Below are 23,927 nucleotides of genomic sequence, written 5' to 3' on the forward strand. Positions count from 1 at the left end.
TATGGAAAGCTCGGCTCCTTCTGATTTTCATCAGAAATGCTGGCAAAAGGGGTCGCACTCCCCTTGGGCGCCCTCAGCTGGAGCTGACAGGAGCTGGGCCTCACAAGCACTGCATCCACGTCTCCCACCTTGGCCCCTCCTGCAGCAAATTCACTCACTCACTCGCTCACTCACAGTTCCTTCCAGGTCACTGAAAGCATTTACCTGTCTGACTCCTGAAAAGGACCTGAGGAAGAGAAAAGGTCAGTTTCACTTGGGCTCAAGCAAAGCCTTGGGAGGGGGGATGAGCTTCGAGCTGGGCCTGGAAAGACCCACACGTGTTCGCTGAGGGGAGGCAGGAGGAGGTGGGGATGAGGAGAGGGGCAGCCCAGGCACCAGGCAAAGGCGGGGAGGAGTTAAACCACCGGTTCTGGGCCTCCCAGCCCTGCTGGTTTGGCGTTACCTGCTCAGATGGGGCGCCTGACTCAGTACTGTCCCAGTTCTGCTTCTGATCTCTTGGGACGTGCCATGGTCAGGTGAGAACAAGGCTACAGGTGACTGCAGACCACAAGGTGTAGGGGATAGAAAAAGGGGAGACTTTCAGTTAACTCTCACTGGAATTTAAAAAACTTCTTATCCTGAAATAATTATAGACTTACAGGAGGTTGCCAAGAATGTGCCAGGAAGTCTCAGGCACCTCCCCCAACGCTGACACTTGTACAATGCCAATGGTCCCACGTGCAGTGTCAAGGCCAAGATATTGACCTTGGCAAGATCCACAGAGTTGATGGAGAGTTCACCAGTCACGCTTGTACCCACAAGTGTGTGTGTGCCTGGGTCCTCGGTCCCAGGCCCGGCACGAGCACAGTGCGTCTGTGCTCTAGGAAAGCTGCTTCAACCACACGGAACAGCTAAGCATGGCGGCAAAGACCACAGCCACGAGTCAGTCGGAGAAGAGGGAGATTCCAGCTCCTGGGTCCCCGAGGCCGTGGTGCACCTCACTCCGAGGCAGGCTCTACGTAAAAATGCTTAACCTCAAAGGCCACTGTCACCCAAGCATATGCAAAAAAAATCTCTTTGTGTAGAAAGTACAGATGCACATAATGCACACGTGCAGATATAGAGTCTGTCTGTGTGTGGAGTTAAAATCTCATGAGGGGAGGAGCAGTTAGGAAAAACAAAGTTTAAAAAGTAGAGCGATAATGTAAAAGGTTGAAAAACTATCTGGGCAGCACATCTTGGCCCTCTGCCTGTGAGTCAGTGGGTGGAGGCTGCTCAACTGGCAGAGGGACCAAGCAGGACCTTCTGAAGAGGCACCCTGACCATCTCGTGCCCCAGTCTGGAGCTACCACTGGCTCCCTACTGCCTCCAGGGGAAGTCTGAGCTGCCTAGCACGGCCCCTCTCAGCACCCCCAGCCCCCCACTTCATGCCACAGCTGCAGGAACCATGGGCTCACCTGCACTCTCCACAACTTCTCTGCCTCCCTGCCTTCGCACCTCCTGTTCCTTCTGCCTGAAATGCCTGTCCCCCATCCTTTTCCACATCTTTGTTCAAAGAACAGTCACTTTGCCACCTCTGTGAGGGCTCCTTCCACCTTTCTAGCTGCTCCAGGTGCTTGCAGTGCTGTCAGGCTTCTGTGGCAGCCTTCAACACATCCTACTGTCTCTAAGCTAAGATGTTTTTCCAGTTAAACTGAGTTTCCTGGGGAGGGGCTGTGGTTTACTCATCTGCAGCATCCAACAAGCATCTCAGGCCAGCACATCTGAGGGCTGACCTGCTATCTCCTGAAACACTCCACCCGCCTGTCTGCCCACCTGAGGAAGGAGACTCCATCCTGCCAGTGGCTCAGGCCGCAAAGCCAAGAATTTGCTGTGCCTCCTCATTGTGCCTCTCCTCCTCCCTGGACCACACACTCCAGGAGAACAGGGGTGCTGCGGCCTTTGGTCGCCATGTGTCACCCAGGTCTAGAGCAGGAGCTGACGAAGTACGGCCCACAGCCCATGTGGCCAGCAGACTGTTTTTGTAAACAAAGGGTTTCCCATGCCCCCAGTTTTATTAAGATATAATTAACAGAGACTTCTGGCCAAGACGGAAGCGTAGGTAGACACACTGTGCCTCCTCGCACAACCAAAATAAGGACAACAACAATTTAGAAACAAAACAACCAGAACTGACAGAAAATTGAACTGTATGGAAGTCTGACAACCAAGGAGTTAAAATAGACACATTCAACCAGACCGGTAGGAGGGGCGGAGTCAGGTGACTGAGAGGAGAGGGATCTCGGCAAAAAAGTGGTGGCACTGGGCCCACAAGGCAGCAGCTGACAAGCCCCAGGCATGCAAATCGGCAGCAGGCGGACCCTGGACACACAGGGTGTCAACGGGCAGACCCAGCGAGGTGGTGATCATGAAGCAGGGCACAGCTCGCAAGGCCACTGGCTGACCGGACAGTCCCACATTCGCATGCATATAAACCAGGTGAAACTGGAGAGCGAGACAGACCATGCAACCCAGGGTCTCAGTGTGGGGAAATAAAGCCTCAAAACACCGACTGAAAACATCTGCGCAGGGTGAGGTGTCAGGATAGACACCCAGCCTCACAGGAGAGTTTGTTGGACAGACCCACAGGGTCCTAGAATGTACATAAGTCCACCCACTGGGAATCAGTGCCAGAAAGGCCCAATTTGCTTGGGGGAAGAGGCTGAAGGGACTGAAATCCAGCAGGGAGCGGAGCAAGCACCATTGTTCTCTCTCAGACCCCACCCCCACATATAGCATCACAACCCAGACACTGGGTTGCCCCTCCCTGGTGAACACCTAAGGCTCCACCCCTCATATGTAACAGGTGCAACAAGACAGAAAAAAATGGCCCAAATGGAAGAACAGATCAAAGCTCAGAACAAATACAACTAAGTGACAAAGAGATAGCCAACTTATTAGATGCACAGTTCAAAGCACTGGTGATCAGGATGCTCACAGAACTGATTGAGTTTGGTCGCAAATTAGATGAAAAAATGAAGACTATGCTAAGTGAAATGAAGGAAAATGCACAGGGAACCAATAGTGATGGGAAGGAAACTGGAACTCAAATCAATGGAGTGGACCAGAAGGAAGGAAGAAACAACCAAACAGAAAAGAATGAAGAAAGAAGAATTCTAAAAAATGAGGAGAAGCTTAGGAACCTCCAGGACATCTTTAAACATTCCAACATCCAAATTATAGGGGTACCAGAAGGGGAAGAGGAAGAGCAAGAAATTGAAAAGTTATTTGAACAAATAATAAAGGAGAACTTCCCTAATCTGGCATAGGAAATAGACTTCCAGGAAGTCCAGGAAGCTCAGAGAGTCCCAAAGAAGTTGGACCCAAGGAGGAACACATCAAGGCACATTATAATTACATTAGCCAAGATTAAAATGAAGGAGAGAATCCTAGAAGCAGCAAGAGATAAGGAGACAGTCACCTACAAAGGAGTTCCCATTAGACTGTCAGCTGATTTCTCAAAAGAGACCTTGCAGGCAAGAAGGGGCTGGAAAGAAGTGTTCTAAGTCACGAAAGGCAAAGACCTACATCCAAGATTGCTCTGTATCCAGCAAAGCTTTCATTTAGAATGGAAGGGTAGATAAAGTGCTTCTCAGATAAGGTCAAGTTAAAGGAATTCATCATCACCAAGCCCTTATTTTATGAAATGTTAAAGGGACTTATCTAAGAAAAAGAAGATCAAAACTATGTACAGTAAAGTGACAGCAAACTCACGATTATTAACAACCACATCTAAAACAAAAAAAAATAAACTAAGCAAACAACTAGAACAGGAACAGAACCACAGAAATGGAGATCACATGGAGGGTTAGCAACAGGGGGGTGGGAGGAGGAGAGAGGGGGAAAAGGTACAGAGAATAAGTAGCATAGATGGTAGAAAATATACAGGGGGGGGTAAGAATAGTATGGGAAATGTAGAAGCTAAAGAACTTATGACACATGGACATGAGCTAAAGGGGGGGGGAATGTGGGTGGGAGAGGGTGTGCAGGGTGGAGGGAGTTAAGGGGGTAATGGGACAACTGTAATAGCATAATTGATAAAATACATTAAAAAGATATAATTAACATATAACCTTATATTAGTTTTAGGTGATTAATGATTTGATCATTAGGTGATTAATGACTCACACCTGTTGCAAAATGATCCCCAGTATAAGCTTAGTTAACATTCATCACCTCACGGTTGTATGTTTTTCTTTTGATGAGAACATTTAAGATCTATTCTTGTAGCAACTTTCAAATACATAATCAAGTGTTACTAACTATACTCAGCATGTGGTACATGACATCCCCAGGACTTATTTATCCTGTAACTGGAAGTTTGTACCTTCTGACCACCTTTACCCCTCCCACTCAACCCCCATCCTCTCGCCTCTGGCTACGACCGGTCTATTCTCTGTATCTGTGAGTCTGCCTGGGTGTTTTCTTAGATTCCACATATAAGTGAGATAGATCACAGAGTGCTTGTATAATGCCCTAAAGGTCCATCCATGTTGTCACAAATGGCAAAATTTCCTTCTGTTTTATGGCTGAACAGTATTCAATTGCGTGCATGTACCACATTTTCTTTATCCATTCATCTGTCAATGGACACTTAGGTTGTTTCCATGTTTTGCTATAGTAAATAATGTTGCAATGAACATAGGAGTGTAGATGTCTCTTCAAGATAGTAATTTCACTTCCTTCAGATGAAGGTGCAGAAGCAGAGCTGCTGGATCACATGGTAGTTCTATTTTTGATTTTTTGAGGACCCACCGTACTTAAAGTTCCACAGGAACATGCCCACGCCCATCATTGGCATATTGGCTACGGCTGCTTTCAACAGAAAAGTTGGATGATTGTGACAGAGACCTCATGGCCTGCAAAACCCAAAACATTTATTTACTGCCTGGCCCTCTTACAGAAGATGATTGCTGACCCTGCTCTAGAACTCAGTACATCGGCTGATGAATGAATGAACCCACAACACGCATTCCTGTTCTCAGAATCTACCGTTGTAATTTATTAAAGACACAAACACACACAGATGTATTCCAGACTTCATCCACCGGCAGAGGATCTGCAAGGGCCTAGGAGTTGGAGAGGAGGTTAACCATAGGAGTGACTTTGATTCTGGGTCTGGGACACAGCGTGCGTTCAGTAAGCGCTGGTGTCTTTGCTACTGTTGTGCTGCTGCAGAGGAAGGTGATGAGCAGACCCGGCAGGATGGAGGGAGACACATGCGTAGAAAGGGAGGAGGGTGGGAGGGGGGAGGGAAGAAGGGGGACTATGAGGAAGGTGCGCTGCAGGTCCTTGGCATCTCCGCACTTCTCACCCTGCTCTTCCACGGCAGGGGCTTCCCTGCCCGCATCCCCCCTGCAGGTTTCATTCAGTGCCGATGCCAGACTTTCTCAAAGTCTCTGTCAGCCCCAGGGTGAAATGAGCACTTCCACCCGCCAGCCAAACAGTCTGAACCCAGCCTGGCCTCCACTCCCTGCTGCCCATCGGACACTCACAAGGAAAACAAAGCCCGGGCGAAAGTTGCCAACTCAAAGTCAAAAAGTACTTTCAAAAGAAAAGGTCTTTGGTCCCAGCAAGTGGAGAGGAGCTGAGGAGGCATGAAGCGAGCGCCAGGCACAGGAGAAGGGGGTAACGTGAAGGACTGAGAGCGGAGGAGGCTGGTGTGGGGCAAGATATGGCCTCTTCAGAAAAACTAGAGTTGGGCTCATGGAATAACACACATGTAAAGCACCCATAAACAGGGTGAACAGACAGCTCATCACCTGACCCAGGGTGCTTCGAGAGTGAAGGGGGCACTGTTAACAAGGACCCTGGGACCGTCCCGGACAAACCAGGCTGCACGGTCACCTACCCTTAGACGTGGAGCCCTGCACCTGGCCCCCACACGGCGCAACTGCTCTCCCCAGAGCCCAGCCCTGGTTAACAAGCAAACACCGCGTGTCCACTCGCTCCACTGGCCCTTCACACGGCTGATTTCATTTCATTGCTCTAACACATCTTTGCGCTGCTTTTCCAGATGGGGACACAGGGACACAGAGAATAAACGTAACTTGCCAGGCCAGTTTAAATGCTGCCCAGCTGGGATTTGATTCCAAAATCCACACTTCTCCCATATGGCAACTTGCAAACCTGAAAGCTCGAGCACCAACAGCCCACTGGTGTCTAGCCCCTGTGTGTCCCTCTGGTCCCTCTGCAATGCACTGTGTTCGATGGGCATTTACTGAGGGCCAGCCTTTGCCGGGCCTGGGGTACAGCAGTGAAGAAGAAAGAGCAGGTCCTGGTTCTCACAGAGCCAACCATCTAGGGCAGCAGTTCTCAGTCAGGTGTGATTCTGCCTCCCAAGGGGCATGTGGCAATGTCTGGAGACATTGTTGGTGTCAGGACTTGAGATAGGGGTGCTGGTGGCACTGGTGGGTGGAGGCCGGGAGGCGGCTGAACACCCCACAGTGCCCAGCACGGCCCGCTGCCCCAGAACCACGACCAGGTGTTGCAGCAAGACTGATACGATCTGGTCTGGCAGGGAGGGGAGGGGCGGCAGACAGCTGAACAAATTAGAATGTAAGTTCTTTTATCCACTTGGAAAATATACATTTATTGAGTGCCCACCACACTTTAAGCACTATTCAGAAGGCAGTAAGTGCCATTAGGAAAACAAAGCAGGAGGGAAAGGTGAAAAGGGAAGCCCTCTAAGGAGATGACAATTGAGTGGAGACCTGAATGAGGAGGGAATGAGCAGGAAGGTGGGGGGAAGGCAGAGGCCAGAGCCCAGGGCATGGGCAGGCACAGGCCGGAGAGAGTGGGGGAGGGAGGCGGGGCTGAGTTGTGTGAGTTAAAGAGCAAGGTGAAGGCCACTTTCTGTGGTCACGGGAATGAGTTGGACTTTATTCTACAGACGTGATATTTGATAAACACCAGCCAAAAACAGGCCATTAAAAATCCATAAAATGGTCAAATTAGGCTAAGTGAGAAAAGACTTAAGTATTTTTAAGTGTCGAAAGGAGCTGAAACTTTATTACACACAGAGCTGAAAGCTCAATGAATTTGGACTTTGAGTGGGAACAGAGACGGCACCCCAAAACATGATTTTTTAAATATATTGATTACTTTAAGTTGGTCATTTTTAAGAAATAAAAGACTCAGAAAGAACCGTTGACCTCCCCGCTCACTGCCAAAGAGAATTTAGATGGAGGGCCTGCCCTGGGAAGGGAGCTGTCACCCTAGACAGCTGTAGTTGAATAGGAACTAGGATGACAGACGAAGGAACCTCGGACCTTGAACCTCGAAAGGCCCCTTGATCAAAGTGCTCGCTGTGACCTGTTGTTAAAGAGGGCCCAGCAAACACTTACTCACCACGTACTTGCCTTCCATCTCCATGTGGGTTGCCTTCTGCCCCTTGAAGTCCCAAACCACCTCCCCCGCCCCCCTCCCCTCCCCGCTTCTCCTTAGCTCAAGATGCCATAGCAGCCTCAACTGCCTATTGGTCCCAGGGTCTTACAGAACCCTCGGGGGTACATACAGAATTAATGTGGTCATTCTCTCCCTTTAATCTGCCTCATGTTCATTTGATTGTTAGTTCAGCCAGAAGAACTTAGAAAGGTAGAAGGAAAATTATTTTTTTCTTCCCCTACAAGGCCAGTTGTGAGTATGCAGATTGATCAATAGGCAAATAGTGTGGCTGAATAATATTTTATGATGTTAATTCACATTTTTCTCCCTGTATTCCCCCCCTTTCCTTACCCCTTAATTCAGTGGGTAAGAGGCTCTGGATGTCTTTGTCCCAGATATTTTGCAGGAAAGGGCAAGCAAAACCCTCTGCAAAATCCTTCCCTTCTGGTTTTCATCTTCAGAAGCCTCATTTATGAGGGTATTAGGTCAAAGTCCTCTGGGAGTGGGCGCAGAGAAGGTGAGCTGTTTCTAGCCCTCGGGACAAAAAAAGAGTTGGTTTTCTTTTGTTTGCTGGTTTTTTTGGCCAGGCAGAAAGGGAGCTCAGGGTCTGCAGTGATGTTTTGTTGGCTGGTACAATGCTTTAAAACTTTTTGAATAAAAAATTAAATGTCGGACTTCCACGTGACCCAACAATTCCTTGCCTAGGATAACACATATCCACACAAATACTGGTACGCAAATGCCGGGATGTCCACAGCAGCACTGTTCACACCAGCCAAAAAGTGGAAACAACCCGCACGTCCAGCAGCTGAAAAATGGAGAAACGAAATGCAGTCTCTCCACGCCACGGAGCGGCATTCAGTGTAACAGGGAATGGAGTCCCGACGCACGCCCAGTGTGAACAAGCCTCGGAAACAGCACGGTGAGTCAGAGAGGCAAGTCCTGAGAGACTGCACACTGTGTGGCTCCATGTATGCAGAAGGTCAGAACGGGAAGATCTACGGAGACGGAAAGTGGATGAGTGGCTGCCTAAGACTGGGGGTGTTGGTGAGAAAGAAGGAATGACTGCTAGTAGTAGGTAACAGGGTTTCTTTGGGGGGGTGATAAAAATGTTTTAAAATTACATTATTGTGATGGATAAAAACCGTAGACTATGCACTTGAAATGGGCAACTTTATTTATTTAATTTATATTTTATTGATTATGCTATTACAGTTGTCCTGATTTTTCTCCCGTTACCTGCCTCCACGCAGCACCTCTAACTCCCTCAGGCAACTCCCTCCCTCCCCCCATCCCCCGCCCTCATTGTTCATGTCCACGGGTCAGGCATGTAAGTCCTTTGGCTGCTCCATTTCCTATACTGGACTTTACATCCCCATGGCTGTTCTGTAACAACCTATTTGTACTTCTTAATCCCTCACCTCTTCACCCATTCCTCCACACCCCTCCCATCTGGCAACCATTAAAACACCCTCTGTATCCATGATTCTTTCTGTCTCTGTTCCTCTTATTTGCTTAGTTTGTTTTTTAGATTCACTTGTGGATGGTTATGTATTTATTGCCATTTTATTATTCATAGTTTTGATCTTTTTCTTAAATAAGTCCTTTTAACATTTCATATAATAATAACTTGGTGATGAACTCCTTTAGTTTTTTCTTGTCTGGGAGGCTCTTTATCTGCCTTTCAATTCTAAATGATAGCTTTGCTGGATAGAATAATCTTGGCTGTAGGTTCCTGCCTTTCATGACTTTGAATATTTCTTGTTAAACCCGTCTAGCCTGCAAAGTTTCCTTTGAGAAATCAGCTGACAGACTCATGAGAACGCCCCTGAAGGTAACTAACTGCTTTTCTCTTGCTGATTCTCTCTTTATCTTTAACCTTTGGCATTTTAATTATAATGTGTCTTGGAGTGGGCCTCTTTGCATCCATCTTGTCTGGGACTCTGTGCTTCCTGGACTTGCATGTCTATTTCCTTCACCAAATTAGGAAAATTTTCTTTCATTAATTTTTCAAATAGATTTCCCACTTCTTGCTTTCTCTTCTCCTTTGGCACCCCTATGATCCAAATGGAATGCTTGAAGTTGTCCCAGAGGCTGCTTATATATCTTCATTTTTTAGATTCTTTTTTCTTCTTACTGTTCTGATTTTTTCCCTTTCTTCCTTATGTTCCAAATCATTGATTTGATTCCTGGCTCCATCTTCATTCACTCTACTGTTGTTACCCTGTATATTGTTCTTTATTTCAGTTAGTAGATCCTTCGTTTCTGACTGGGTCCTTTTTATGCTGTTGAGGTCCTCACTAAGTTCCTTGAGCATCCTTATAACCAGCATTTTGAATTCTGCATCTGATAGATTGTTTATATCTATTTCATTTAGCTCTTTTTCTGGAGTTTTGATCTGTTCTTTAATTTGGGCCATGTTTCTTTGTCTCCTCATTTTGGCAGCCTCCCTGTGTTTGTTTCTACATATTAGGTGGAGCTGCTTTGACTCCCTGTCTTGGTAGTGTGGCCTAATGTAGTTGGTGTCCTGTGGGGTCGAGTGGCACAGCCTCCCCTATCACCCAAGCTGGGTACTGGAGTTGTACCTTTTGCGTGGGCTGAGTACACCCTCCTCTTGCAGCTGAGGCTTGGCTGCTGTGGGAACACCCATGGGAGGGATTTACCCAGGCCAGTCAGCTGCAAGGACTGGCTATGACCACAGACCACCACCCTCCAGCCTCCGTGGAGGATCGGCTGTGCAGAGGCAGGGTGATGGTGCTCCAATGTGGTCTACAGCTGTCCACTGGGTGTGCTGGTCCTGGGGTTTCCTGGGAGGTGCAGGCCATGGTCAGCCCCCCACCAGTGTCTTCCCTGCTTGAGCTGTAAAGCAATCTGAGAAGGCTGCTACTTGTGCTGGGCCTGGAGATTCTCATGTGAAGTCAAGCTGTGAATCTAGGCTGGCTCCTGCTAGAGCTGGGCCTGGAGCTCCCTGAGGCCAGCTATTACTTATTTGAGAGGATTTAGGAAGTCATGAAGCATGACTGAAGACCAGCCACTCATACAGAAAAGCAGCTTTAGTGGGCCTGTAAGTTGGGTGGGACAGAGCCTCTGAGGATCTCCACGGTGGGTCAAACATTGTTAGCCAGGTTGATGGAGTCTCAGGTATGCCACCAGCCTACCGGCTCTGTAGGGGGAGGGTTTAGAAAAGGGATAATGGCCTCTGCTCACCCTGATGTCAGACACTTCAGTTTCTCCATGTATGTCACTGCTGCCTTTCAAACTGCTCCCTAGTACTGAAGCTCAGAGGGAGTGAATCCAAGTAGGTGAGTCTATGTGTGGGTTCTTTAAGAGGAACTGCTTGGGGCTCCAGCAGTTTCTTCTACCTCCTCAATCCCCACTGGTTTTTGTAGCCAGAAGTGGGGGCTTATCTTTCTGGCACTGGAATCCTGGAGTGTAGGGCTGGGTGTGGGGCTGGGCCTGCTCGCTCCTAAGATATCTTTCCCAAATTTCTACCCACCACACACGGGTGAGAGACCAGCCCTTTCTGCATCTGCGCCCCTCCTACCAGTCTAGATGGATGCAGTTTCTTTAATTCTGTAGTTGTCAGGCTTCCATTTAATTCAACTTCTGATGGTTCTGAGTGATGGCTGTTTTATACTTTAGTTGTAATTTTGATGTGGTTGTGTGAAGAGGCAAGCTATGTCTGCTGACACTGCCATCTTTCATGAACTTTGTAATATGTAAATTATATCTCAATAAAACTGTTTTAAAACCATTTTCAATTAAAAATCAGGAATTTTTCCTATAAACCCAGACTTTGGTTTTCTTTGAATGCCATGTACATTTCTACATGGCAACAATGCATCCCCAAGTTTGCCACTGTCTTCACACTCACTGTTGTGTGACGTCTGGCTAGCTTCACTCTTTCATGTCACCCACATGGTCCCCATGGGCATTGGACTGGAGACCTCTGATCTGGAGTGACAAGACCACAAGTACTGAAGTGACCAGCTTTGTTTTGCCACCTGGCCCTAGCTGCAAAGAGCCCTGGGGACCAGGAGGGACCCTGAGGACAGGGCTCAGCAGCGGCACACATGGCCCCGTGTCATAGTAAAGCACACGGGGTTTGCAGCCAGGACGGCCACTCACCAGCCCTGTGCCTCCGTTTTCTCAACTGTAAGATGGGGTACCATAGCGCCTGCCATCACAGAGGCTGTCAGCGGTGCTGTGTTCAGAGCGGTGCCTAGTACACAGTAGGTGCTCCATTAATGGGAACTACTGAGCCCAGACTTTCTAGTCTGCAGTTTCAAAATCTGAAATCTGAAAGCTTCTTCATAACTCATTTTGGCCACAAAACCTGACTTGGTCTGAACTCATTTAGCAACCAAGCCTGCCCTGAACAGGTGTGAGGCTCCTGTCTGCCTTTATTTATCCCCCTCGAATGAATACTCGTGGTTTTACTGCAGAAATATGGATGCGCTCGCTTGCAGGGTGCTGCTGCAGCACCTGTCGGGTGGGATGTAATGGATGGTCTAGGTGTTATGTCACCTCCCGAAATCTGAGAAGTTCAGAATTCTGGAGCACTTCCAGCCCCAAAGGTTTCAGGTCAGGACTATGATCTGTAAGATAAAGATGATAACAAGACTAACACCCACCTCCTTTTCCTCTGACATTGCATAAGACAATTGTTGCACAGCCCCTCAAAATTCTGAAGGTGAGCCTGCTACTGGGCCAGAAGGATGAAAGCATAAAGTGAAAATTAAGTTCCTCCCACACCCGGGCTCAGGGGATGAGCACCACCCAGCCAGGTTAGCCTCAGAGGACAGGAGGGGCTGGAACGGGGAGCTGGAGGGGCCCACCTGGCACGGCCATGGCCGCCAGGACTCCCACCCGGGGCCAAGAAGGCCCAGCCTTCGTGCAGTGCTTAAGGCATTTGTCCCAAATCAGAGAAGACTGCCTCGGCCCCTTCCCCCCTCGAGTTGTGGCGCTCCTATCTGCCCACGCAGACCCCTAGTTGTACAATAGAGCATTTCACTGACGTTTTCCCCAGTTCCTGGGAGGAAGACTCAAAAATCCTTGGAATTTCCGGAGTAATAGGAGTGGCGTCGTTGTTTGTGAGCCCTGCAGGGGACACCTGAGTTTCTGCTAAGGAGTGAGGTGATGCAGGATGGGGGCTGGGCACTGGAAAGATCTGCCATGTAGTTAGAGTCCAGGGCTTCCAGTCAGCCTGGCCTCCAGGACTGGGCGGGGGTGTTTGGGGGGCCCTAGAGATTGGGTTCAAATGTGGTCAGTGCTTCAATCAGTCAAGCCTACATAACGAACTCCCCATAAAACTCTGGACACCAGGCTCCGATGAGCCACCCAGTTAACGAGCACGCTGATACGCCAGGAGGTTGATGGGCGCTGATTCCACGGCACGGGTGGGATGGGCACGGAAGCTCTGCACCTGAGACCCTCCCAGACCTAGGGGTCTCCTCCTTTGTTTGGCCTGATTCTTATCCTTTATAACAATACTATAACCCTAAGTACAACACTTTCCTGAGACCCGTGAATGGTTGTAGTGATTTGTCAAAACTTAAGGGGTTGTGCGAACCCTGACTTTGTAGCCAGCTGCTCAGAAGTGAGGATGGACCCGGGCGCTGACAGCTGGCATCTGCCGTGGGGCTCTTGCTGGGCACAGGGGCGTCCCACGCCAGCTCTGAGCGGGTAGCGTCGGCGCTGCGTTTCCGTGCCCGGTGGGTGTCAGAACACCCCTCTCTGCCTTGACTTGGCCTCTCTGTGGCAGACGCTGTCAATCCCACCTGTACCCCTTGGCCAGTGCCAGAGGCCACCTGCAGCTTCCGTCAGGCAGTTCCCGTGTGTGTGGTGGCTTCCTTTCTCAAACACTTGCTTTCTTGGGTAGAGAAGGCTCAACATTCGGCAGGGTCACTGTCTCAAGAGTGAGACCCTAAACTGGTGACAGACAGAAGCACAAGGATGAATAACCCTTGGGTGGACAGTCCTGAGGGTGCTCGACACACTCTCTCAGAGGCTCCCAGGCAGGACAGAGTCCCAGATGCCATTAGTGGTCACCTGCTCGTCAGCACTCCCCTTGCTGGCCCTCCCTGCTCCTGCCTTACCTCCCCACTCTGCCTCCGTATTTCCTGGGATCACTTCCCCAATGAACTAACTGCACCCACATCTTCTTCTTAGGCTCTGCTTTGGAGGAACCCAAATAAAGACTTCTGCCACTCTTGGGGCTGACCTCCTGAAAATTTCCCAAGGTGACAAGCCCTTGGGACTCACAGTCAGCCAGTTCCTTTGGACAACCACTTACCACCATTGCATAATAATCCTGCTTGGTCCAGGGCTAAGCCCATAGTATGGGTGTGCCTAGAGACCCAAGCTTGGCTAATCAGAGTATTTTGTCCTCTGCCAAAGTGATTGGTTCAGAAACGAGCTTATGAACCTAGCTTGTCCAATCACAGTCCTCCTTAGACTTTGGCAGGAGTTTTTCAAGAGCTCTTTCTACTTTTGGAATCTTATATAAGCCTGGAGCTCCTTGTGACTATCCTCTCTCCACATGGATGGACATGACTGAGAACGATGTTAATACAGAAGAACACAGAGTTTGGAGATACAGATTCCTGATGATGTGACTACCTGGATGCAGCCATGACTGAAGCCTATCCCTGTATTTTTCAATTACACAAACCAGTAGTTGCTACCACCTTCACCCCTTTTTCTTCCAGCTGATTTGATTGGGTTCTTGTCAGTTGCAATCAAAAGAATCTTGAATAATATGGAAATACTCATTCCTCTGACGCAGACCCTCTGCACTTTTAGACACAAAAGTACTTGCTCTCTAAGATATGGGCAAGAGAACCAGACTGGCAGGGCAAGAGAACTGAACAGTGGGGCCCTGGGCAGGGGTTCTTTCAGCACCTACCCCAGGTGGTAGGGTAGCTAGTAGAATTAGGGTCTCAGGAAACTTATCCTATAATGTTGAATGTTATGTGGCAGTTTACAGTAAGAAGGCACAAATCACCACATCAGGAGTAAGAGCCAAGAAAAAACCAAGGAGTTAAGTGAAGGGGAGGAATTTAAGACCACAGGAAACTGACAGGGGAGCTGCCAGGAACACAAAACTTACACCTAAGCCTCCTGGCAGCCAGTGAGAAGGCGGGCCGGAGGGGTTCCCACAGCGACAGCGGGAGGCAAATGGCTCTGCAAATGGGCCTTCTTGAAACGCACACGCCCCAAGGCTCCCGGGGCTGGGAGCGGCCCAACACTTCCGCCGCCTCCCTCCGCCTCCGCACAGCCAGGCTTCCGAGGAAGTCCGGCCCCGCCCATGCGTGCTGGGCAGGCCCCCAGACACACGGGGGGCCACCTCACAGGCTCGCTCTTCTACTCACACCTCACTCTGCAAGTGACCCCCACAATTTTTAAAGTGTTTTTAATGGTTAGGACCCTGATGCTTCTCAATCAAAATTCTCTGAAGTCATTCTAAAATCGTAAGGTCAGCTCCTTCAGAGAAAGACATACACTAATCTGACTTTAATTCCTGTTTGAACCGCCCACGAGCCCCGTATTCTGGATCATGAAAGCGACCGTTCACATTCATCACCCTACATTCAAGTACCTTTCAAGTTTAGAATATTCTGCCTTTTTAAAAGGGAAATTACAATAAAAATGTTCAAATCACACATGACATATGTAACAGAATAATGTTGAATTATTTTGGTTAAGGATTGAGAGATTAATTTGAAGATTAATAATGATGTGCTGTGCAGTTAAATATATGTTTTATTATGAAACCAAATATGCCAAAATTGCATAAAAGACGAAGTTTTAGTTTCCTGGATTCCAAAAAGCCACCTTATCCTGGTCATTTTTTGTCTTACACAAAATTTTCTGTTCTTGCTACTTAACAAAATAGGCTCTTGCTACTTCTCCATGAGGCCCGATTATTTCCTGGAAATGCGCATGGAATTCTCCAAATGACTTTCTTTCTTTTTTCCTAAGCAGATCAGCCTCTTTTTTTTTTTTTTTTTGGAACGAAAAAGAGCAGACACCTTCCAGCCCGCCCTCACAATCCTGGGAGACAAGACCCTGGCGTCCGGGGGAGGGGTCGGTGCCTCTCAGAAGTCACAGGAGCAGACAGGGCTGGGATTGACCCTCTCAGTGCGGAGAGAAAAGCTGTGGCCTCAGGGAGGCCATGCGATGACTTCCACAGCCCCGGGCACTTTGCCTCCATGGACCCGCTTCTCCATGGAGGAAATATTAACCATTGCATTGTATGACTGCATGCTGTAGAGACAAATATCATCCAGTCTACGTTCATTCTTGTGTCTTCATTATCATAACATTCATTTTTTTCTTCTGGTTTGAAAAGCAGTCAAAGTGTAAGTATTTCTGGGTCCCTAGAAGTACCGTGAGCTCTGGGCTGTGGACCAGGGGCCAGCAATCTCGGCCCTGGGGGCCAGCCTGCCCTGTACAGCCACCCTTCTGCGGGGAACGTGGGTGCTAAAGACAGCCCTGCTGGCCTGGCCCTGCCACCCCTACTTGTGGTGGATGAGTCTGAACCTCTGGGTCCCAGACTATTGGGACGGACTGGGGCCAGGACCTGCCCACAGCTTACTCAAGGACAGCTAGGAAGAACAATGACACTGACGGTAGCCTGAAGTCCAGTGCCAGCCCTGTTAAATAAAGCCCTCTCTGTGGCAGGTGCCGAGGGCCAACAAGTCACTCGCTATGTGACTGCAGGAGCTGGTTTTCCCAGCTGCAGGCCAGACGTGCGAGGCCTCCCTCACAAGAACACTAACACACGTGGCAGGCTCATCCCGGTGCCCGCGCACAGCGGCTCCTCCACCCTGTTGGCCATTACGATTCATAATCATCAACAGGCTCATTTTAACAATTAATTATAACAATTGGTTTAAGCAGGGGCTGCCCCACCTCTGCTTTCTCCTCTACCCTAAAAGACACTGACCTTGGGCTGAGGGCCCCTAATGTGTGCTGGTCCACCGGGACTCCATCGAAGGGCTCCCCCAACCCTGCTTGCCCACTCCTTCCCTTCCCATGGCAGCAAACCAGAAGCCCACCCACCTCCCCCCAGACCCTCACCCCCCTTGCCCTGTTCTCAAGGGGCTCCCCAAAGGCCAGCTGCCCAGTTCTTCCGTGGCAGGCAGGTCAGAGGCCTGGCTCTCTCCTGGTGTCACGTTTCTCCCTGGTTTATTTTCTCCCAGGCATGAATACAGAATTCTTCTCTCCACGTCCTGCCCCTTCTGTCTTATTACATCATCTGGCTGCTACACACTGCTCAGTTACTGTTTTCTGGGGACTTAGAAGTCTGCTCCCTCCTGCCCAATCACTCTGATCCTGTGAGAAGCGCACAGGGCTCTGAAGCCAGCGGGAGTCGGGTTTAATCCCAGCTCCACCACTGACCAGCTGCGTGACCTTGGGCAAGTCAATTAACCTCCCTGAGCCCTGCATTTTACATCTGCCTGAAATTATAGAGACAATCTTATTTTCTTTAGCAGTAGGACTTCCTGCTGGAAGGAAACCGAGTACTTTTTGAGGGGTGAAAACTATTTCTTTTCTTTGTTTAATCCCTTCACCTTTTTCACCCAGTCCCTCAACCCCCTCCCCTCTGACGGCTGTCAGTCTGTACTCTGTGTCTATGAGTTTGTGTCTATTTTGTTTGTTAGTTTGTTTTGTTCTAGATTCCACAAATGAGTGGAATCATATGGTACTTGTCTTTCTCTGGCTGGCTTATTTCACTTAGCGTAATGCTCCCCAGGTCCATCCATGCTGTTGAAAAAGGTAAGATTTCCTCCTTTTATTACAGCCGAGCAGTATTCCATTGTGTAAATGTCCTGTAGTTGTTTTGTCCATTCATCTACTGATGGACACTTGGGCTGCTTCCATAGCTTCACCATTGTAAATAACGCTGCAGTGAACATGGGGGTGTGTATATTCTTTCCAATTAGTGTTTCAGGTTTCTTTGGATATATTCTCAGAAGTGAAATCACTGGGTTATAAGGCAGTTCCATTTTTAATTTCTTGAGGAACCTCCATCCTGTTTCCCACAGTGGCTGCACCAGTCTGCACTCCCACCAACAGTGCACCAGGGTTCCCTTTCCTCTACATCCTTGCCAGTGCTTACTGCTTGCTGGTTTATTAATGATGGCCATTCCGACAGGTGTGAGGTGATATCTCATTGTGGTTTTAATTTGCATTTCTCTGATGGCTAGTGATGCTGAACACCTTTTCATATGTCTATTGCCATGTGTATATCGTCTTTGGAGAAGTGTCTATTCAGATACTTTGCCCATTTTTAATTGGATTTCTTTTGTTTTTGTTTTGTTTTGTTTGGTGTTGAGTTGTGTAAGTGCCTTATAAATTTTGGATATTAACCCCTTATCAGATATGTCATTGACAAATACGTCCTCCCACTCAGTGGGTTGTCTCTCCATTTTGTTCCTGGTTCCCTTTGTTGTGCAAAAGCTTTTTAGTCTGATGTAGGTCCATTTGCGTATTTTGTCTTTTGTTTCCCTTGCCTGGGGAGGTATATCAGATAAGATATTGCTATGAGCAATGCCCGAGATTTTACTGCCTGTGTTTTCTTCTAGGATTTTTATGGTATTGAGTCTAACATTTAAGTTTTCAATCCATTTTGAGTTTATTCTTGTGTGTGGTGTAAGAAGGTGGTCTAGCTTCATTTTTTTGCCTGCATCTGTCCAATTTTCCCAACACCATTTATTGAAAGACTATTCTTGCCTCCTGTTTTAAATATTAATTGACCATAAAGGTGTGGGTTTATTTCTGGGCTCTTTATTCTCTCCCATTGGTCTACGTGTCTGATTTTACTCCACTACCATGCTGTTTTGATTACTGTGCCCTTGTAGAATAGTTTGATATCAGGCAGTGTGATTCCTTCAACTTTGTTTTTCTTTCTCAAGATTGCTGTGGCTATTTGGGGCTTTTGTGGTTCCACAGATACTTTTGGGATATTTGTTCTAGTTTTGTGAAATACATCATTGATATCTTGATAGCAATTGTGTGGAATCTATAAGTTGTTTTGGGTAGTATGGACATTTTAATGATGTTAATTCTTCTTAGCCATAAACACGGTGTATGCTTCCACTTGTAGCTTCTTCAATTTCTTTTTTCACTGTCTTATAATTTTCCAAGTACAAGTCTTTTACATTCTTGTTTAAATTTGCTCCTAGGTATTTTATTTATTTTTGATGCAATTGTAAATGGGATTGTTTTCTTAGTTTCCTTTTCTGTTAGTTCATTACTGGTGTATAAAAATGCAGTTGATTTCTGGATATTTATTTTGTATGCAGCTACTTTACTGAAGTCATTTATCAGCTCTAGTAGGGTTTTTTGGTGGAACCTTTAAGGTTTTCTATATACAGTACCATGTTATCTGCAAAACAATAACAGTTTTACTTCTTTCTTTCCAATTTGGATGCCTTTTATTTCTTCCTCCTGTCTGATCGCAGTGGCTAGGAGTTCCAGTACTGTGTTGAATAGGAGTGGTGAAAGAAGACACCCTTGTCTTGTTTCTGATCTTAAGGGAAATGCTTTTAGTTTTTGCCCATTGAGTATGATGCTGCAGTGGGTTTGTCATATATGGCCTTATTATGTTGAGGTGTATTTCCTGTATTCCCACTTTGCTGAGAGTGTTTATCACAGATGGGTGCTGAATTTTATCAAATGCTTTTTCTGCATCTACTGATATGATCATGTGGTTTATATCCTTCATTGTGTTCATTGGTGAATCACATTTATTGATTTGCAAATATTGTACCATCCTTGCATTCTCAGAATAAATCTCACTTGGTCATGGTATATGATCTTTTTAATATATTGCTGGATCTGGTTTGCTAATATTTCACTGAGGATTTTAGCATCTGTGTTCATCAGGGATATTGGCTTATAGTTTTCTTTCTTTGTATTGTGTTTATCTGGTTTTGGAATTAGGATAAAGCTGGCCTTGTAAAATAAGCTTGAGAGTCTTCCCTCCTCTTGAATTTTTTGGAATAGTTTGAGAAGGAGAGATGTTAGTTATTCTTTGAATGTTTGGTAAAATTCACCTGTGAAGAAATCTGGTTCAAGGCTTTTGTTTGTTGGGAGTTATTTGATTACTGCTTCAATTGCATTCGTTGTAATCAGGTGAAAACTTGATAAGCCCTACGAGGTGGGCAGAAGAGGCCCCTCCCCCCACGAGAGGCCTGCCTGAGGAACTGGAGGTGGCTGCCTTGGACCACCCACCAGCTTTTATTCTGTGACTAGACTAAGCTGGTTGAGGGGCTGGGATAATGCAGGAGGTTCTTGGATGTTTAATGAAGGGAAAGAAAAGGAGAGAAGAAGCCACTGGCAAGACCACTTCGAAGCATCAGGACCCTCACCCAGCTCTCTAGTCTCATCTCCCCCCTGTCTGTCCCCTGGCCATTTTGCTCTGCTTGAAGTTGCCAGGACATGCCACCTCACTAGGCCTTTGTTGTGCTGTTCTCTCCTCCTGGAACACCCTCCCGAAGTTGTCCATCAAGCAAACACGGTTATTCCAGTTTCAGCTCAAATGGTGCCTTTCCCCTGCCCCACCTACCCATTCCCACTCCCGGGGCAAATGTGGGTACCGCCCCTGCAGGAGCCACCACGCTGGGCACACAGAGGCCAGCCCTTTGTGCTGTGGTTGTTCGGTGAGTCTATCCCTTTACCAGACTGCGAAGGTCAGGGGGGCAAGCACTGAGGTTCTGTTTTCCTTTGACTCCCCAACCAAGTACAGTGCTTGGTGATATCTCAGCAAACGAATGAAAGATGAAAAAAGAATAAGCAGGTTAACTGTCTGGAATAGCTGGGAGTCAGGTAACTGGGAGCCAAGGTCCACACTGTGCTATGAGGGTCACTGTAGTTTTCTTTTCTTTTCTCTCTTCTCCGCCCCCCTTCATTATTATGGTCAAATTTCTCACATCCTGGGAATGACAGGTACACATTTTGATCTATGGAACATGCCATGATTTCTTGAAATCAGGGCTACCTCTTTCATATTTACACTTCAATTAGGGGGCCGTTATTTCCCTTACCAAAGACTCAGTGCTTCTGTTTCATTAAACACAGAATCCTTCCAGTGCATGAAGAGCAGGACTGGATTTATAGAAATCCCATTTACATGGGGCTTGTTGGGAACAGCTGTCTCACAGAGTCAGGCCACCAGTCCACTGTCGGGCGTCTCCTTTATTCCCTCGGACTCACTCCCACTCACCCCACAGGACCTGGATCTGTGGACACCACTCTGGACACCTGACCACCTGCTCCAGTGGTTTTCCCTTGGAGTCCGCCATCTCCTCTTCCCCAGGTTATATGGTGTCACTGACCATCCCATTCTTCCCTCAGAATCCTTGGCTCGGTGGCATTTGCCCACAATCTGCGCCTACCTCATGATCGCCCCTGAGCTTCTGGATGAGTTTGTTGATCTGGCTTCCTGCTGGGCACCTCCACGTGGCTGTCCCACTGGCGGAAACCCTGGAGCAGAGGAGTGCCCTCCACCCTTTTACATTCCTGTGAGGGGCACCACTGCTTGCCCATTCTCATGGCCACCTCCCTCTCCCTCATGCCACACGTGCCCTCCACCACCAAGCCGGAGGACGTTCACCTCCTAAATGCATCTCAAGCTAACCCCTCCCTCCGACCCACACGTTAAGCTCCATGGGCACCAAAACTGTCTGTTGCAGTTCATTACTATAACCCAGGAGTCATCAGCACAGTGCCTGGCGCACGATAGACACGTGATGAGCACATGCTGAATGGGTGAATAAGTGAGCAAACAGTCCCATTTTACAAGTTGTAACACTGAGGCTCAGAGAAGAGGAGTGATCAGCCCAAGGTTATCCAGATGGAACAACCGGGACCCAGCCCAAGGGTGGCTCCGGGGCCCACTTTGTCACTGCTGTAAGCACAGGGTTGTTTATGGCGTGTCCCTGCTCCTGCCGGGGGCCTCTGCCTTACCTGAGAGCACCGTGAAGACGGCTGCGAAGGCATTGAGCTTGAGCCCGTCAATGACGTTGCTGGAGTGGAAGAGCTCGAGACACATGAGGCTGAAGCCGACCACCAGCAGGAGGATGTAGAGCACCTCGGAGACCACCGACAGCCACAGGACCCCTGTGCGACAGAGGAGAGGCCGTCAGATGAGGGCACACAGGGTGGACACTCCCGTGAGCATCCCGCCCCACACGCTGTGGTTGGGGGATCGAGTCGCTTAGAATAGACCTCCACTGCAGGGTGGGCCCTGAGAAGGGGAAGGCCATGGTGGCCACGTGTCCTCCTCACAAGGCTGGCTCAGGAATCCAACCTAAGTCTGGGGCGCTCTGGGGGTGGCGGTTGCTTGTCTAGGGTGGCATGTGACCAGTAAGCAGGCCCATTCAGTTGGGAGGGAAGAACTTCTATTCTGCAGCTGTACAAGAGCCCCTCCTTCTCTTCTTATCTGTTAGGTGACTGCCACCGGGAGTCACCTACGGCCAGGAGGGCACCTGCCTTAGGATGAGGCTGACACTGTAGTTACCGAGCAGAGCGAGAGAAAGGTGACCTCCCTGCACCAGCAATCACCAGCCTTGAGGGCTTCTCTATGGTGAAGCCAGGCAATACGATGTTTGGTTACTGATGTTACAGCTATAAGCATGGCACACACATCACGCTCGCCCTCGAGGCACACCTGTATGTTTTTCTGACTCACACTCTACTCCACTTTTTTCCTATAAACCACCACTGCTACTCCCACAGCTTCAATCTCCTCTTTCTTGTAGGAGCTGTCCTGTTCTACCGCGGTCCCACCTTTCCAGACGCAGTTAATTGGTCCAATATGATTATGTGACCTAGAATCGACCAATCAAAGCCCTTCTCTAGGGATCTAAGCCTGGAAACACTGAAGCAGACCGGAGGAAAGTCCCCCATGAGAGTCCAAGCACTCTGACAGGGTAAGCACCCCGTCCCAGTGGATCCTGAAGGCCAGACACATCCCTGTTCTTGCACGGATTTGGCTGTCCAAATTTACTTTGTAGTCCCTGAGATAGAACAGCCCTCTTTTCCCCGAGGGGTCCAAATAGAATTACCATCATTTGTTATTTGTTTAGGAAGCATCTGCCAGTTCTCCCAGTTCACATTATCCCCCCCGCCTCTCCCCACACACTTTTTATTTGGAGGGTCCCTTCCCCCTCTCAGGCTACTCAGCTCAGCTGCAGGTGACCCACATCCCAGCTCCATGTGCCCCCGACTCTAGTCCCTGGTTCAGGAATGAACCTCTATCTGCCTCAGTTTCTTCACCTATAAAATGAGGGTAATAACATCAGCTGTTCGCAGTATTGCTGTGCTGTGAGGATTCATTTCGGGTGTGCTATTACAGTCGCACAGGAGGAACATGGCGGAGACTGGAAATAGAGCCCAGGGGCTCCTGAATGCGGTCAAAGCTACAGACAGAGTCCAGATGGAGAAATCAGACCGTGGCAACAGATAAGATGTGTGAGGAAAAGGGTGGAAAGTAGAAGATGGAACACAGCCACGTGACTTACGTTCCAAGCCACACCAACCATATGGTCTGAGCAAGGCCCATACTTCAGAGAAAGAACTATGGACCAGGCTTGTCCAGCCAGAGGTGGATACATGACCCCAGTCAGCTCAGCAAAAGTCAGCCACAGGACTTCTGCTGGAACTATTGAGAAAGAAAATTCCTTTCTTTCCACTGGTTTTGAGGCTGGGAAGAAGTAAGGATAGAATTGACTGGGTCAGCAGGTGGCAGATGTCAAGGAAGGTAGAGCCAAGAGATGGAGGAAGACTGTATCCTCTAACACTGTTTGAGCCCCTAGATCCAGCCATGCCTGAAGCTGCACATCTTTTGTTCTTTCAATCACATGAACCAGTTAGTAACTTGTCTTTGCCTAAGCCAGTTTGAAGTAGAATTTCTAACAATTACAACTAAGAGTCCTTATCTTCAGCTTTGGGGTTCTCTGAAACTGTCAAATGTGTTCTTACCTACCCCTCTGCCTTTGCATAAGGACGGCAGGAACCTTCCACCTGGAATGTCCCGGGGACATCCAACTTAAACTATTTAATGAGTGAAGCAAACAAACAGCAATTTCAGGGTCCCTATATGCTCTCTGAGGAAGAATGCAGGTCCTTAAATACCAACTATCATCCCTGGCACAATGGGGCTTTTAGAGCTTTGAAGAACTTTTTCTTTTTATTCTTTTTTTTTAACTACAAAAATATCATGTCTCCTGGGCAATCCATTGGATTTCTGTAAGAGAATAATGTGCACTTAGCAGCCTGGACATTGTTAAAACATCCCCTGGCCTGGCACACTCGCAGCCTCCCAGGCGCTTCACTGGCCCAAGGCCACCGGGCAGCAGGAAGGGAGGCAGAAGATGGAGGGCAAGCTGGGCCTCGTCTCCCCCCCAGCAGCCTTCCCCTCCAGCTGCTATAGCCCCGTGGGTGGGCGGAGGCTGCCCCTCACCACGGCAGCTCCCTGACTCAGCTGCCTCCCCCGCACCACCCCCACATCC

The 23,927-nt window shown here is 48.4% G+C and overlaps 1 protein-coding gene across 1 annotated transcript in view; it reads right to left on the reverse strand.

Moving 5' to 3' along the window:
* The window catches only part of GSG1L (GSG1 like), a 203,562-nt gene that overhangs the window by 61,396 nt on the left and 118,239 nt on the right, over positions 1-23,927 (reverse strand). Inside the window, exon 3 of the mRNA XM_028525121.2 lies at positions 21,382-21,534. Within this exon, the coding sequence (XP_028380922.1) occupies positions 21,382-21,534 (153 nt within the window). The remainder of the gene's footprint in view (positions 1-21,381; positions 21,535-23,927) is intronic.

Source organism: Phyllostomus discolor, chromosome 3, assembly GCF_004126475.2.
Source record: "Phyllostomus discolor isolate MPI-MPIP mPhyDis1 chromosome 3, mPhyDis1.pri.v3, whole genome shotgun sequence".
Lineage (NCBI taxonomy): Eukaryota > Metazoa > Chordata > Mammalia > Chiroptera > Phyllostomidae > Phyllostomus > Phyllostomus discolor.